General features: G+C 34.6%; 1 protein-coding gene across 6 annotated transcripts in view; it reads left to right on the top strand.

Annotated features, from left to right (window-relative positions):
- Nucleotides 1-17,077, top strand: part of ZBTB44 (zinc finger and BTB domain containing 44) — a 67,047-nt gene extending 49,970 nt beyond the window's left edge. Inside the window, exons 3-7 of one of the 6 annotated variants that reach the window (XR_014298829.1) lie at nt 4,263-4,347; nt 5,465-5,628; nt 7,310-7,393; nt 8,190-8,298; nt 9,794-17,077. Coding sequence is in view for 4 of the 6 variants with exons in the window: in XM_082683377.1 (XP_082539503.1) it covers nt 4,263-4,347; nt 5,465-5,628; nt 7,310-7,610; nt 9,794-10,076 (833 nt within the window). In the remaining 2 variants the exon portion in view is untranslated. Of the gene's footprint in view, nt 1-4,262; nt 4,348-5,464; nt 5,629-7,309; nt 7,611-8,189; nt 8,299-9,793 lie in introns of all 6 variants that reach the window. The other 5 variants (XR_014298830.1, XM_082683380.1, XM_082683379.1 and 2 more) reach the window with 5 other exon arrangements.
- Nucleotides 17,078-17,567: the final 490 nt, after the last annotated feature.

Raw genomic sequence — 17,567 nt, 5'->3', positions numbered from 1 at the left:
AAAGTTATGAAATCCTAGAGACCTTGCTTTACACTGAGTAGGGACCCCAAAGGACTTCCCCACTACAACCAAATTGGCTTCCCTTCCTCCAGACCCCAGAAGACTGTAGAAATAGCTGCCTTGGCAGTGGGCAGAGTAGAAAATGGGAAGGAAAAGGGGTAAAAAAACACATCTCTGCGAAGTTGTGGCCACTGACCAGCCCTCTTGCAGATTTAGATCCTGATCTAATAGTTGCACAAGTGGGCCAGGGAATTTCAGTGAATTTGGTGTAGATAGTGGCCTCCAGGAACATAGCAGAAGCAAACATAAAGCTTCTCTGGAAGAGGGCATATCCATCCTAAGCTAAGCAAATCATGTCTCTACATACCATTTTTAAGGGCAGTAACCACTGTGAAAAACAACTGAGGCCCACAAGGAAACAGCAGAGAAAGAAACAACAATATAACAAAAACAGGTAGCAGAAATGCATTGGTGCTTAGTTTTCACACACAGATACAAAATGCATATGCTTACCAAGTTTTAATGAAATAAACCTGAACAATAATTACAGACAATAGTATACTGTGAAAAGTTGTAGCAGATTTGGCAGGGGCTTCGGGGGGATAAGTAGGTCTTCTAGAAAAGAAAAAAGTAACCAAAAATAAAGAACTGTTAGCATTTTGACAGCAGATTGGATTTTGCAGGAGAGAGAATGGGTGAATCAGAAGATAAAAGAAGTCACCTGTGGGATGCCTGGGTGACTCAGTTGGTTAAGTGTCTCGCTTCAGCTCAGGTAATGATCCCCGTGATCAAGACTTACGTCGGCCTCCTTTGCTCAGCAGAGAGCCTCCCTCTTCCTCTGCCTGCTGCTCCCTGCTTGTGCGTGCACATGTTCTTTCTCTCTTTCTCTGACAAATAAATCTTTAAAAGAAAGGAAGAAATCACCTGAATGCTGCCTAGAAAGAGACTGTATTAGCGTATCTCCAGATCATGGGGGGGGTATGAATATAGGAGATTTCTTAGGATGGATTCACTCACATGATTATGGAGGATAAGTCCCACAGTCTACCATCTACCAGCTGGAGGCCCTGGAAAGCCCATGATGTCATTCCAGTACAAATTCGAAGGTCTGAGAACTGGAGGGCTGATGGTATAAGTCTCAAGTCCAGAGGCCCAAGAACTGGTAGTTCTGGTGTCCCAAGAACAAAAGATGGATACCCCAGCTCAAGCAAAGACAGAGCAAATTTGCCCTTCTACCTTTTCTATTCTGGCCTCAACAGATTGGATGAAACACCCACAGACACTTGCCATCAACTCCATTGGTGAGAACAGTCTTCTTTACTCAGTCTGCTGATTGAAATGCTCATATTTTCCAGAAATGTTCTTACAGATATACCCAGCAATAATGTTTTACCAGGTATCCTAGCATCCTTAGCCCAGTCAAGTTGATGCACAAAATTAACCATCACAGGGACAATGGCAGAAACTACTACGAAGAAGAGAATAAAGGTTATGGATGATACAAATGTAGGTTTGATGAAGCCCTAAGAAGAGAAGAGAAAATGGCTGAGAATTTTCTAGAATTGGTGAAAAACACCAATCCATAGATTAGAGGCCAGCAAATCCCAGATGAAATAATAAAAATACAAACCTAGGCACATTATAGAGAAAATACAGAAAAGACAAAATAAGACATTACCTTCGGAAGAATGACTTCTGAAACCAGTGGAATAATATCCTCAGTGTGCTAAAAGAAAATTATAACTGTCAATTTTCATACATAGTGAAAATAACTCTCAAGAATGAAGGTGAAATAAAGATATTTTCAAAGAAACAAAAAATTTATCATCACAAATCCTCACTAAAGAAAATTCTTAACAGTGGACTTCAGGCAAAAGCAAAGTAAGCACTGATGGAAAGTCTAATATACAAGAAGTAATGAAGAGCAAAGGAAAGGTAAAATAGATGGACAAATATTGGTAAACATTGCTTGCATAAAAGTAATGATATTTTGTGGGACTTCGTCAAAGCGAAGTAAAATATCACAATAATTCATAAGTTGCAGAATGAAAGTGTAGAAAAATGGAGTTAAACTGTTCTAAGATCCTTAATGTTCAAAAGTTTTAATTTCAGAATTTGGTAATTATGTGTCTGATTTCCAAAGTAACCAGTAAAAATAGGGAAAGATTATATAATTTCCAAACTAAAAAGAGGAAATAGAATGATAATTATCATTTATGTCTAACACACTCATTTTAAAATGTATAAAGAAATGCAAAGGGCCAAGAATAGCCAACGAGTTCAGGAAGCAAATGAACAAGGTGAGAAGACTTACTGCCCTATCTGATAGAAAAGCTCTGGTAACTGAAGATTGGCATTGATGTAAGTTCAGACAAGCGGATGGGACTAATGGAACCTGGAAACAGACCCATACACTTAGAGGCCTGCAGAACAGAGAAGAAAAGACAGACATTTCAGGAAATGTGTTTGATTATGAAATCAGCTCCAGGTGGATTAAAGAAAAGACCTAAATGTCAAGGGCAAATGTTTGATAAGATTACCTGAGATGAGGAAGGATTTTTATTTTTTTTAAGATTTTATATTTAAGTAATCTCAACACTCAACATGGGCTTGAGTTCACAACCCTGAGATCAAGAGTCATATGCTCCACCAAATGAGCCAGCCAGGCACCCAAGGATTTTTTAAAACAACACCAAAAAGACACAGCCATGAAGGAAAATAATTACAAATTCAGTTCAATTAAAATTTAAATTTTTGGTCATCTAAAGATTAGCCATAGAAGTGAGAAAAATATTTCTAACATGTATCACTGAAATATGAAAAAATTCATAATAAAAAGCAGACGACTCAATAACAAGCCTCGAACAGGCATTTCACAAAACGGGGGGTTCAGTAAATAAGTGTGCTCAACCTCACTAGCAATAGGGAAATAAAACTCAAGCCACAGTGAAATATAGCTACATACCCACCAGATCGGTGAAATTTTAAAAATTCGACAATACCAAGTTTTGCTAAGGAGGTAGAATGACAGAACTCTCATACATTGCAAGTAGTGATATAAATTTAGTATGATCACTTTGGAAGAGTTTAGCATTTTCTAATAAAGATACACATATCCAATGACCCAGCAATTTTTTTTTAAGATTTTAAAATTTATTTGAGAGAAACAGCACAAGTGGGAGGGAGGAGAGAAGCAGGCTGCCTGCTGAGCAGGGAGCCCAATATGAGGCTTGATCCCAGGACCCTGAGATCATGACCTGAGCTGAAGGCAGATGTTTAACCAACTGAGCCACCCAGTGCCCCAAACCAACAATTTCATTCCTAAGTATAGGTACCCTTAAAAAAAGCATTATGTTACATGTACAAGAATATTCACAGCAGCATTGTTCATGGTAGCCTGAAACTGTACATTAAGAGTGAAATGGCTAGATTATGACTATTACAGTGTAAACTTTCACCTGTAATAGCATGGATCGGTCCACAGTATTGAAGGAAAGAAGACTTAAGAGTGCATTCCAGTGTAATCCATATAAAGTTTGTAAGCAGTAATACTAAACTATACTGTTGTTGGTGAGGGCGGCTGATTTTCTGTAAAGGGCATGATAGTAAGTATTTTAGACTTAGCTGCCGTGTGGTCTCTGTCGCAGCTGCAATGACTCTGCTGTGCCACTGGTGTAAAAGCAGCCCTAGATGGTTCATGGCTGTGTTCCAGCAAGAGCCAACCCATAGTTTACAAGTACACATGTTGGAAATAAAAGTACTTTTAAAAGGAAAAGGGGAAGGAAATGATGACCATGAAAGATAGAAGAGTGGTTATTACTTGGAAGGAAGAAGTTTTGGTTTGTGATCCAGGCAGGGTAAATGGGGACTTACGGGATGCTGGCAGTGTTTTAGTGAGACTCATATGAAGGTTGCACAGATACATACTCACTTTATAGCTGTCTCTTAAATTCTATGTAGAAGTTCTATGTGTATGTCACAATAAAGTCTTGAAAAGTAAAAATAGTGCTTCCTTACATAATTTAATTTTATGCAAATTTTTGTTTAGTTTACATTTGAATTTGCTTGTTTCTGAAATTTATTATTTGTTCCTAAAAGAATTTAAGTAGTAATATAAGGCTGTTGTCTTACATCTGATTTCTGTAAAAGATTTCTTTATGTTCTGTGTTTTAGGGGCTTGGTGATACAGATTGCAGTTAATATCTTGGCTCATTTATACCACAGTATTGACAGCTGTCCTCTTTTTGTCCTTCTGTTCACAGGTTCAGTAGATGAAGGTGTCACTGAAGGGTTACCTACACTTCAAAGCACTTCTAGCACTAATGCTCATGCAGATGATGATGATCGGTTAGTACTGACATAGTATGTTGTTTTCTTATAAAGGGGGATTGCAACTGTAAATCCAAACATTTTAACTATATAATTTTAATTATATAAGAAGTTTATTGGTACCTCATTTTATTTTTCAGAGCAAAGAGGTCATTACATCATGAATTAGACCACCTATACAGGGTTTTTGGCATTTAAAACAGCCCAGGCCCATTACCTTTAAATAATTTCTGTATCAGGGATTGGTGAACTGTGAACCACAGGCCAATTCCAGTTCACCACCTTAATTTGTAAATCAAGTGTTCCCATAAAGCCACGCTCATTTATTTATGTATTGTCTGTGAATGCTCAGGTTGAGTGGTTGAAACAGAGATGAAAGCCAAAAATATTTATTATTTAACTTACTACAGAGAACGATGCCAAATGCTCCTCTACATACCCATAATTCACAAGTTATTATCTTCAAACTGTCCCTCCCTTCTTCATATTTTCACATAGATGTATAAGGGGCTTCCAGACTTAACATGGCCAAGACCCGTAACTCCCCACCTAAATCCCGGTCATCCAGTCTTACCTATCTCTAAAGAGCATTGTCATTAGTTAAATGTAGAAAAGCACAGCATTGAGAAATATTAGGAACTATTTGGTATATGGTGTATTTGGGGAATATGAGAAAAAATGAGGCTGGAAGAGTACACAGAACCCAGATCATAAGGAGTCTCCTATGCCTCGCAAAGGGTTTAGACTTTGAAGGTAACAGTGAGCCGTTGCAAGATTTTAAAGAGGGGGCTGATTTAATCAGATCACTGTGAAGCAAGCAGAAGGATAGATGGGGGGGGGTGGGGGGCATAAAGAGAGGGAGTGTATTGATGAAGACCTAAATTAAAGCAATATTAGGAAGGAAAGGATTAGAGAGATTAATGGTACCTGAGGTAAAATCATTTATATGTTACTTAAGATGCCAGACATTCTGGACAATAACATTGTTTTTCATATTGCTATAAATGAAACTTTTAATGTAACACTTAAGCTCTCAAAAAGTCATTTTTTCTTCTGTTCATTTTTAAATTATACAGAAATGTTTATTCAACTTAAAAATCAGAATCTGGTTGCCTTCTTTGATCTGTTTTTTTAGATTGGAAAATGTTCAGTATCCCTACCAACTCTACATTGCTCCTTCTACCAGCAGTACAGAACGACCAAGTCCAAATGGTCCAGATAGACCTTTTCAGTGTCCAACTTGTGGGGTACGATTCACCCGTATTCAGAACTTAAAACAGCACATGCTCATCCACTCAGGTAATGCCACCTTCCCTATTGTTGCATAAATGAGTACTTGAAACATATTTAGAAATCCCAGTTAAAAATAGAAAACAGGTGTTTTTGAGTTTAAAAAATATGTCTCTAAGACATTGGGGAGGTATGTGCTATGGTGAGTGCTTTGAATTATGTAAGACTGATGAATCATAGACTTGTATCCCTGAAATAAATACTACATTCTATGTTAATAAAAAAATATATATGTATCTCTGAGAAGTCAGATAAGCCTTACTTATTCTGTTGCTTAAATGGTACAGTATCAGAAAGCTTAGCACATTTGCCATAGGCCTAAGTATTTAGATTAAAACTTGAAGGGCTGTGTGTGTATAATACATAAATAAAAGGGATATTAGTTGTGTGTATATGTACAATAGAGAAGCACAAATACTTTTCTCTATTGAAGCAGATAGAGCAGATGAAATTAAAAGGGTATCTATTGGGGCACCTGGGTGGCTCATGGTAACGTTAAGCCTCTGCTTTCGGCTCAGGTCATAATCTCAGAGTCTTGGGATCGAGCCCCGCAACGGGCTCTCTGCTCAGCGGGGATCCTGCTTCCTCTCTCTGTGTGTCTCTCTGTGTACTTGTGATCTCTTTCTCTGTGTCAAATAAATAAAATCTTTTTTTTTTTTTTTTGAAAAGGTATTTATTGATGTTCTTTGTACTATTCTTGTAACTTTTCTTTAAGGGTTGGACTTATTTCCAAATAAGTTTTTTTTTAATCTAATAACCATAATTTAATTTCAGTTCTGCAATCCTAAATTTCTCTGTACCCTGATTAATCAGCTTTGTATTATTTATTAGTATAAAAGAGATTTTTAATAAATGATGCTTAGTACAGATTTAAAATTTAGTTCAGTGATCACATAAAGGCAACAAAATTCTCGTGGATAAACACTGACCTCTGATAGAGTAAGAAATCTTTGCAACTGTTTTCATCTGTTTTTATCTTACTTTCCTGTGCCCTGGCTAGTTCTAATAGTCCTTGAGCTAACATCAATTCCCTATGACTTTATTAAATCAACAGATTATATTTTGAAGGTTTATAAAAATTTTGCCAAAACTGTGATAGTTAATTGGAAGAGACAATTAATATACTTTATAATTCACATATTAGTTTCTATATCTTTTTCTGTCACTTTAAAGGCCCAGAAACCCACTTTGCCAAGTGATAGTTCTACCATCATTATTAATTATGTTCAGAGATGTTAGAATTTTCCTTTTTTCTTCTCATTTCTCTCCCAGGTAGGGAATGAAAAATAGGTCCTTTTTCCGTCTTTTCAGTATAAACAATACTACTTTAATGAAATTGAAATAACAGTGTTTTATGGAGATTTTAATTCTGTTTAAATACTGTGATTAAATCATCTATAAGATAGATGATTTAGAAGAATATTCAAAAATCAAGTTCAGTATAAACAAGTTTACCTCTCCCTCTAATGCCTTTCTCTCTCTCTCTCTTTCTTTCTTTCCTTCTAAGCACTGTGACTTTTCAGATGTTCTTTACCTTTTCTCAGATGTTGAATTGGAATCCATTTTTGCTGATTTTTGTCTTTTTAAATTACCTATTGCTACAAAATTATAATTCAGAAATTTGTGAGGTTTGTGACCTTTCGTTTTATTTTGTTTTTTAGATAATATTTTGTTTTGCTTAATTTTGTAGGAATTAAACCATTTCAGTGTGACCGCTGTGGGAAAAAGTTCACCAGGGCTTACTCGCTAAAGATGCATCGCCTAAAGCATGAAGGTAAACGCTGTTTCCGGTGCCAGATATGTAGTGCCACTTTCACTTCCTTCGGGGAATATAAACACCACATGAGGGTTTCCCGGCACATTATCCGCAAGCCTCGGATTTACGAGTGCAAAACATGTGGCGCCATGTTCACCAACTCTGGAAATTTAATCGTGCACCTGAGGAGTCTGAACCATGAAGCGTCAGAGCTAGCAAACTACTTCCAGAGCAGGTGAGGTGCACAACAAAAACGAACCAGGAAAACTGCTGACTAAACTCTCTTTTCCTGCTTTTAGGGCAGCCTGCTGTGTTTTTTATCAGGTTGCCAGCTAATCAGTCACATTCCTTTAAATTCCCACTGTCCATACTCTGATCCCATGATCTGATAAAATTTTGCTGAATCTTCTAAGTTTATACAATTATAAATATTTTTCTAGTTGGTATTGGAAATTTTTCCCTACAGAAGTAGACTACTTACCTCTTGCTTTGTCTTTTTGTTTTGTTTTTTGTGTTTTTGTTTTTTCAATAACATAGGGTTAAAGTAATATGGACCATACTGGAAAATTTACCATGTTGGATAATCTTAGTGATACTGAATTACTTCAGACTCTTTGGATGTCATAAAATTTTTGACCACTTCTCATTTTTTAAAATTCTATATAAAGGAACATATATTTACCAATAAAGAAAGAAACTTCAATAGCAACTATGATGGATATGATTCTTTAGATCAAATTTTCTTTTTCAATTTAAAGCTCCATGCTTTTAATATTAATAATTCATTATAATAGAATTCCTTTCTGATTTATAGAGTATCCAAGGAAATCAGGTTCTAGTTCTGCCTCTACCACTAACTGCTGTTATGATTGAACGTGTCACTTTACAAATGAAGAAGCTTGAAACATAGAGAAAGATAAAATGTAAGCTTTAAAGATGATTTCTAAGGTCTCTAGATATAAAATTCTGTCATCTTTTTTTAATATTTTATCATAAATACACATCTGTAGGAATCCTTTGTTTTTTATCAAATGAAATCTTCCTAAACCTTTACATTTTAAATCATCTTTATTTTTTAAATCTTGTTTTTTAATAAATTCTAAATTATTGCTACATAAATTCTGTTTTTCTCACCAGACCCGACATTCATGTTATTTAATCATGTCTGAATGTCTGGTTGTCCTATCACTAAAACTAAATTCTTTTTTTTTTTTTTTTTTTTTTTTTTAAGATTTTATTTATTTACTTGACAGAGAGAGATCACAAGTAGGCAGAGAGGCAGGCAGAGAGAGAGAGGAGGAAGCAGGCTCCCTGCCGAGCAGAGAGCCCGATGCGGGACTCGATCCCAGGACCCTGAGATCATGACTGGAGCCGAAGGCAGCGGCTTAACCCACTGAGCCACCCAGGCACCCACTAAACCTAAATTCTACATGTCTTATCAAACATTGTTTGTTCATAACGAAAATAGTGTCTCAGTTAACCACTCCTGTTGCCTGTATCTTCCCTATTCAGAGCCCCTCTACTGTCCATTCCTCTATCTAACACCTGAAGACTTTAGAAAATACAACATAGGGCATTTTAAATTGTTTTGCAGATGAACAGATTTTAATTTTTTATTAATACTGGACAATCAAATTATAAAATATCCTTCTTAAATGTATTAGTTATTGACATTCCTAGCAGAATGAGCTTTTTTAGCTTAACAAAGATTTAATTAAAGCATCTAAGATTTATAATGTTTATTCTTTTACCAAAAAATGCATATAGTAGAAAATTTAGTAAATGTAGGAAAGTATAAAATATAAGAAACTATAATATTTTCTGTTCTAACCACTTAGGGATAATACCCACTGTTGTTAAAATTTGGGTATATTTTACTGTCCATATTCAAAAATTAAATACTTAATTACTCTACTAATAGAATATTAAATATTTTCAATATTAACACTTCCTGAGGACTAATATATAACCAGTCTCATGACATTTTCAAATATAATGCCTTTTATGCTCAAGGACTTAAAAAGCTAAGTTGATATACCTCTTAATTAGTATATAATCCAAGAAAGGTTAAGCAGAAGTTACTCACATGATCTTTGCTTAAGTGAGCATGCGAATTACATTTGTTTGTATACGGAAACTCTTCTACATAGAACAAGAAAGTCTGTTTAGGTGTCTAAAATGACAGTGGAGGTGATAATCTTATCTATTGGTGGTAGAGAGAATTGATGTACTTTGGTTCTAATGGATACTATTGGTTCATATTTAGTTTAGAAATTGAACATCCTGAATTATAACCAATCAACAATTAGAGAAATGAAAAATCCCAATCTTGTTTTACAAATCAGGTCTTTTTATTGTGGCTAATTTATTACTGGTTTGAAAATTAACTCCCTCTTTCATCCTTTGCCTCTTATCTAGTGATTTCCTAGTACCGGACTACTTAAACCAGGAGCAAGAAGAGACCCTTGTTCAGTATGATCTTGGAGAACACAGTTTTGAAAGCAACTCCTCTGTTCAAATGCCTGTAATTTCGCAGGTCTCCTCAACCCAGAATTGTGAAAGCACTTTCCCCTTGGGGTCTCTTGGTGGGCTGGCAGAAAAAGAGGAAGAAATGCCAGAGCAGCCAAAGACCAGTGCTTGTACTGAGGCAACCAGAGATGACCCCCCAAAATCAGAGCTGTCTTCTATAACCATTGAATAATTTCATGGTTTGGCTTCATTTTTGGTTTTTGGAAAGTGCCTGTGCTTGGTCTTGTACTTTTAAATTTAATTTAATTTTTTAAACAAAAAAGAGTTTAGGAAAGAATTTCCCTTTTTACTTTGTAAGCCCCACAACTGACGTTTTATTTTTCGTGACTGAGAGATTGCTTCTGTAAGTGCACACTAACATGATGTTGAAACATAATTGAAACTGAGACTTAAGGAGAACCAGTAGACTTTAAGGCCTCTGTCAGTTTCTTCTTCCATTATTAAAAGTGGGCTAATGAGATCATGAGGTAAAGAAGAATTCAGATGATTGTTGACCTTCCTGAGATGAAAGGGTACACCAGAAACAAATTACTAAACATAATTTGACAGGTAGCCTGAGTAGATATTTGCTCTTTATGCACAAGATGTTGTACAATATTTTGTAAAGCCTGTTGGTTTTGGAAATATTTACGGTAAGCTTTCTTAAAAATTATTAGGGTAAATGCTTCTGAAATCCAATGTACTCTTTTTTTTTTCATTTCTTTGTCATTTCTATTATTTTTCACGGTAAAAATAATAGTTTTGGGAGAGGCAGTCCCTGAACTTTTTTTAGTACCACTCCAAATAATCTTTCTTCTATGAAGTCGGAGAACCATGATTGAGAATAGTCAGGCTGTGCATGAAATGACCAGGAGTGGGAAATGAAGTATACATAAATCTCAGCTTTATAGGAACTCTTTTAATACTGCTTTTCTGACTAAAATTGTTGTTTACCTGGTCTCTGAATGTTAGTGCCTGGCTAATTAGGTCATTGCCTAAATCATTTTTCTCTTGCCCCATGAACAGTACTTCCTCTTGCATATACTGGCATGATATCATATAAGGGAAAAATATTGGAGATATTCTATATTTTATATATAGGCTTATGTAATCTTGGGGATGTTTCTATTGTGCTGATTTGGACAAAATAAAAGAATTCTCTGTTAAGGCTACGTTCTTAACCCAATTAAGATTGTTTACAAAATTCCTTATGTCAGTGATACTTTGTTTTTTGTTCCCAAAATATTTTTAGACATTGCCAAGTTCATTAAAAGGGTTAGTGTAGGTTTTACACAATGTAAGCAATAATGTAAAAGATAAGAAGAGGCTTTAAATTAATGATCTATGACTCATTAATCTGGGGGGGAAAGAATCGTTAAAACTAAAACCTTAAATTAATATCACTTCTTTTGCTGCTAAAAAAATGAAACTTCCTGTTTATAGTTGAAATTTATGTGATACTCTAGACTGGAGTATACTTTTCATCTAGTGCCATTAAAGCATCACTGACCTTGATCCTAAATATTCATGAGTCCATAGACAACTTCTGAATAACTTTTTTCTGTGTATATTCCCAAACTTTAATAATTATAAGAACACCTGATTAAATTAGAAAAAGAAACTAAATACAGTTTTTTATTCAAAATACATGTTCTGAATTTTGTCCAGGTGCTAGACCTTAATAATAAAATTAATTTTTAAGTTCTAGTGATTTTACTTGTTTCATTTTTTTAATTGGCTAATTCTCTGATTGATTTTCCTCCCACAAATGTAAAGGAAGGGAAAGTAAATGCATTGAAGATTTTTTTTTCAGGTAACATTCTTTTTCTTGATTCTGCTGTCTTGAACTTGTTTTTGACTCCTTATCTCCATCTTGAACATTTTTTCCCCCTTTGCTCCCAAACACAGGTATATTACCTTCAGGAAGAACAACATACTCAAATTATGATGGGCTTCCACCGTTTATGCTTCTTTACTAGTAGGGTTGAATTACATTTTTTGCAACAGACTGAGATACTTAATTTGTAACAGTACCGCTGTGTCTCAGCTAGAAAGGTCAGGAATTTTTATTTTTAATGTCCTACATATTCTTGAAAATTGTTATGCCTACCAATGGATAAGCCTTGGAGTTAATTTTAAAATCTTACATTGGCAAAATAAAAACTAGGTAAAATTATGGCCAGGAATCATTGTTGCCTTCAGTTCTAAGAGTTATTTTTTTTTTAAGGGTGTGAAAAGAAGGAAGGAAGAAAAAACAGAAAGAAATAGGGTTAAAAAAAAAAACAAAATCGGGGATTTTTATGGTTGAAAGTGTTAAAACACGTCCCCTATTCTGAGAACTCTACATTAAAAGAGCCCACAATTTTGGCAGCTCAAAAGTGGTCTGTATTCTCAGAAATGTAGGATTACCACTACTGGCTCTTCTTTCCCAAATGGAAACTTTAGATTTTCATTGGTAATTACGGATTGCACAGCTTTTCAAGTTTAATGAAAAATTTGAATATATTATGAAAATGTGTACTTGGTTTGTTTATTCCCCAAATCTTATCAATACAGGTAGCTAACTAGTATTTAACATAAAGTGATATAAACAAAAGCCTTTTTTTTCTTTCACTGAAGCTCTACATTTTTCTTGATAGACAGCTTAAGGATTTTTAGCTTATGGATCTGTTTTAGGAAACTAAGCCGCAAGGTATAATTGTATATAGTGTTATTTAGGTTTATTTAAAATTCATCAGAGAGGGATACCCGAATGTATAATTTTTACCAGAATATATGAAAAAGATTGCAAAGAGATGAAAGCTAGTTACATTATCCCATCCATTAGGGATTGCCAGTGAAACTAAACAAAAAATTCCAGTATAGAATACTTAAGTATAGCTATCTTTGTTAGGGCCCAAGAGGGTAACTTTCTGATATTTAAAGGGCTTAAATTTTAGGATGCAGGATAAATTGCCTTTTTAAAAAACGAGTATTTTATACAAGAAAAGCAATTATTTTACATTTTTATGCTACCAAATAGATGATACACTTTAGAAATGAGTAAAGATGCTCGCTGTGATACTGGATGTTACAGCTCCTACAGTCGTTCTTTCCATTTTTAAGGGTGTGTTCTAACAAGGAGGCGTCTAGCGTGACCGTGATTGTAATAATTCAGAAACAAAAGGATTAATACTGGGGGGGTTATGTGAAGTTTTTAGAAATGGATACAGATGGAGATTATCATCCACAAATACATTTAAATGAATTTCTCTTACTTGGAATTTCAAGTAATCATCTTAATTAGTTGCACATTAAGTTACACTGCCAGTTTTTAAAGTTCTCGATTTCAGTGAGACAAAGTGTACTAAAATGTTTAAATAGCCTCATTCAGTCTTATATTTTAGCCTTTCAGCAACCATTCTGGGTTAAGTAATTTGGATCCATGATATGACACATGCCCTTTGATTTTTAAAAACAGAAAAACGTGTTTTGTTAAAATATTTTTTCAAATGGAATGGACTAGTCAGCATATCTAATGCAGTATCATTGGTAGCTCTGTTACCTTCTGACTACTGAGCCAGACTCTCCCCGTTGTATAAATGAGTCCCTGGGAACCTTTGGAAGCTGTATTAACTCTTTCAGTCTTTTATTTGATCTTCTGTTTTATTTTTGTATTCAGTCTAGATAGAGGCCAGTTATCTTGGTTAGCGGCTTTTATTTTGAAGATTCTCAGATCTTTAGTCTCTTAGTTTTGTAGTCCCTAAAAAAAAATTATAAGGTAATAGCAACTCTGTACTGTACCACATGGAGAAAATCATTGTTATTGCTTGATGAATCAAGTCCTGAAATTGTAATATCTTAACAGAAAGGAGTTTGAGATTTGTTGAATTGACGAAGAGAATTAGAAGCTTTCATGTGGCACTTATCCTATTTTCACTCATCTGTAAAATGTGAAGCTATAACTCTGAAATTTACATCCAAGTGAGGGAGAATAGTTTTCTAGATATTAATATTAATGGCAAGGGGAGTGACTGGTAAAGTTTGCATTTGGAAGCAACCCAAAGTTGTTAAAAGGTAATAAATATGATTTTCACTATAAGTTATTGACATAAGATGCTTTATTTATAATATATACAGATTTTAAAAGTAACTGGAAGAAAAGTGTATAGAAACTAGATTTTTCTTAAGCAGTGGCACAAAATTGGGGAGAGTTCTATTATAGTAAACACATCTATGAGGAATATTTATAGCTAAGCATACTCCTTTAGCTTTAAGCTAAAATCTCAAAATTTAAACTTATTTTTTATTTTGCTTATACCCACTTTTTTAATGTCATTTTACTTGTGGTGATATAGGCTGTTTTTATTTGGAAAGCCCTTAGCAAGCTGAATTTGCCAAAAGCAATAATGGTTAAGATTAAACAATGAAGTGGAATTGAATGAATTTCCAGGTTCAACTAAGGAACAGACATTTTGTGGATATTTTATTCTTCGATTATAAAGGCTGAAATTTTATTAATGGAGGAGTTAAGCTTATATCAGATTATGGGATATAGACTCTTAGTGACATCCTAGTTGTACTTTTTTTTTTTTTAACCTCATACTAAACTAATACAGTTAGATATATCCACTACATTGTAGTGATTATATTTTTATGACAGAAAAAAACAGTTCCAGGTCTTTACAGGTAGTCTCTGCAGAGATGTCAGGCAGTGTTATGGACTCTCAGTTTGGCGGTATCCAAAATACAAAACTGCCTTAAAGTGCTCGTGCTACTTTAAGCAAACTTCCTCTGTGCAGGCCCCATGCCAGTTACAACTAGTACCAAGGTTCCTGTGTACATAATAGTTTACAAAGAATTTAAAAGTTGAGACCATTGACTGAAAACAGAAACTTTTTTTAAAAAATGTTTTTAACTTTAAAAATTTTAATTTCAGTTTGAAGTGCCTGGTTTATAAAATCTAATTCTTTGATTATTGCCTTTCTATTTTAAATTGACTAATTTTGCTAAGTAAGCTTAAAGCCCTGGATTCAGTTGTGATGATTTATTGACAAAATCGCTGCTTGATTGTTTGAGGGGCTAGTGTCATGACTTTTATTACATTATCCTTGTTTTCCAAATGCTGGTCTAACTATATCCAGATTTCGTAATCCAGTTAAACAAGCTAAAAAATCATCCTGTAATTGTATGTTCAGGTTACCAAAGTACATCACCTCCTAAGGAAGGATAAATCTTCCCTGCTTTAAGAGGAGCCAGTCAACTCCCTTTAACACATGTTTCCAATGGCATTAGTGGAAGCTGTGTTCATTTAGAGGTGGGAAGCCTTTCATGCAGTTCCTAGAAACATCTGTTTTCTAGAAAGAACCTTTTCTATGATTAGATTATAAATGTGTTTTCTCTAAAAGCTTTGCTTTATTTCAGTTATCAATTTAATTTTCAAGTTGATAGATGCTATGTAAGGTCTCTCATACTGAGAGTAGTCCATTAAATTACTGAAAGTTGCACTGCTTTTCATCTTTCAGGTGCCTGAAATGAATGCCACCAGGTATTTGGAAGGAGTAAGATCATAAACTGTATTTATTTTCTTCCTTATACAAAGTGATGTCTTCTAATGCATATATTTCAAGATAAAAAGAAAAAAAAAAAAACAGCCCTTAATAGAGCGAAATTTGGTTTTGATCCAAGTCCCAATAATATATTTGATTTTTCTGTTGTTACTGGTGCCTCCTGTTGCATCAGATAGCGATTGCCTGCCTCTTTATAGGGCACCCTTGTGGCACCTTATGTCCAATTGGAAGATAGTGTATGGCTTCTTTGTGCCTCTACTATCTTTTCAAAAGCCATTTTATAAAAATCCTAGGTAGCCTATTTTAATATTTAAATATATATATTTGTGAGATCCTTTTAGAACAGACTTTTTTTTTTTACTTTGAAATTCCTGTATTCTCATTTTTAAGAGTAAATTAAAATTTTCCAGGATTAGGACTTGTCTTTTTCCACAGCAGCATAATGAGAAAGATTGAAATTGAAATTGACCATACTTCAGTGATAGAAAAAATTGATGTCTGGTTACAGGAGACAGATATGAAGGAAAAAATTGTTTTGATGTCACAGAAATGAATTTTTAAATGAAATTGTGGTTTTGTTTCTGTAATTTCATATTTGCTGCTATAGTAGCTCAATAATTTACAGAGCTAACATACAAATCTGGCTCCATTTAAAAACTGGAGTACTTTCTAGTACAACCAGCCTGGGAGGAAACTGCGCATCACAGTTTTCCAGATGGGTGACTGACTGCTTTGTTTAGCCAATGCATGCTTAATATTTTCCTATAGGCCAGCATCAAGAAGTCTGGGGGAAACTTTTTTTTACCTTGTAGCATTATGATTCTTTTTGGTCACTGGCGTTTTATGAAACCGTTGGGGGAGGGTAATGCTGGGGCAGAAATGTGAATTAAAAGTATATGGATGGGTGTTTTTATGTCTTCTAGCCTCTCCTAAAACCAGTACAACTCCCTTAACTGCCAGTCCCCAGCTCACCAGCTTTGTATCCAGTTGTCATCTCATTTAAATATGGCTTTACTTGGTGTCAGTGGCCATAGCTAAGTTACTTGGCATGTTTGACTTTCAACAATAATGAAAATGGTTTTGGATTTTGTTTTATTTCCTAAAAAATGTATACAATGTCAGAACTTCACATTTTATACTAGTATCTGGCTATTAGTATTTTACAGGAACCATAGTTCTTGGTGACTTCATATATATATATATATATATATACATATATATATATTTTTGTGACTTTTTTGTAAACTAAGTGCCGTTTCAACGTTAACAATCATTTTTAGAGTTATTGTAATCAATGTGAATATCATGTTTTTTCAAATCTGTTCTGAGCCTATAGTGTTTGCTTTGTGAACATATGTGTATTGTATATATTCTGTATAGTTACATTGTACTGAAATATTAGCTTGTTTGATATAAGGAAAGTATGTATTGAGTACCTTTTTGCTAGCCTGGTTGTTTAATCTTTTTAAAAAAGGTTTAAACTTTTTTAAAAAAATCTTTAAACTGGCCTTTATTACATGGTCACAAAGTTGCAGTTAGAAGGGATGGGCAGGGAAAAACTAGTTTTGAGTGTCTTTGAATAGAAACATAATACTAAGATTTTTTTTCTCATTAAAATATCTTATTAATGCTTTATGGAGTAAAACTTCCTGCTGTTGTTTTTTATTGTTGGCTGGAAGGAAGAAACTGGTGGTGCTGGTTGAGAAGTGGATGAGAAAGTTATCAGAATAACGCATTACTTAAATAAGCATCCACTGAGTGCACACAGACCAGAGATTCTTACATTAGATGGTACATGCCAGGAAGAAAAGAGCTGAAAGTGCACCGATTCCACAAGCACTGTGGATTGAAAGAGATAAAAAGGAAGCTAGTTAGAGAAGCTCCTCAGATCTTAGAGCTGTTGAAGCACGTTCTTGTGCAAGGCTACTTCTTAAAGTGTGGGTTGCACCTTTAGAAGTGTTTCTGAATCTTTTCTGAAGTTGTACTTTATTGTTGAGAGACGTGTTAGTAACATTTCAGTAATACCTTACAACCAGAAAGTAGAAAACCAGTACTTGGGTTGGGAGTGGGGGAAGACAGCTCATTGCATAGGTAGTAAACCTTTGAGAGAGCCTAAAGAAAGGGCTTTCTAGATT

The sequence above is a fragment of the Mustela nivalis genome (genome assembly GCF_964662115.1).
Source record: "Mustela nivalis genome assembly, chromosome: 9".
In the NCBI taxonomy this organism is placed as follows: Eukaryota; Metazoa; Chordata; class Mammalia; order Carnivora; family Mustelidae; genus Mustela; species Mustela nivalis.
The sequence above is the reverse complement of the archived record's forward strand: the minus strand, read 5'-3'. Positions and strand labels throughout refer to the sequence as shown.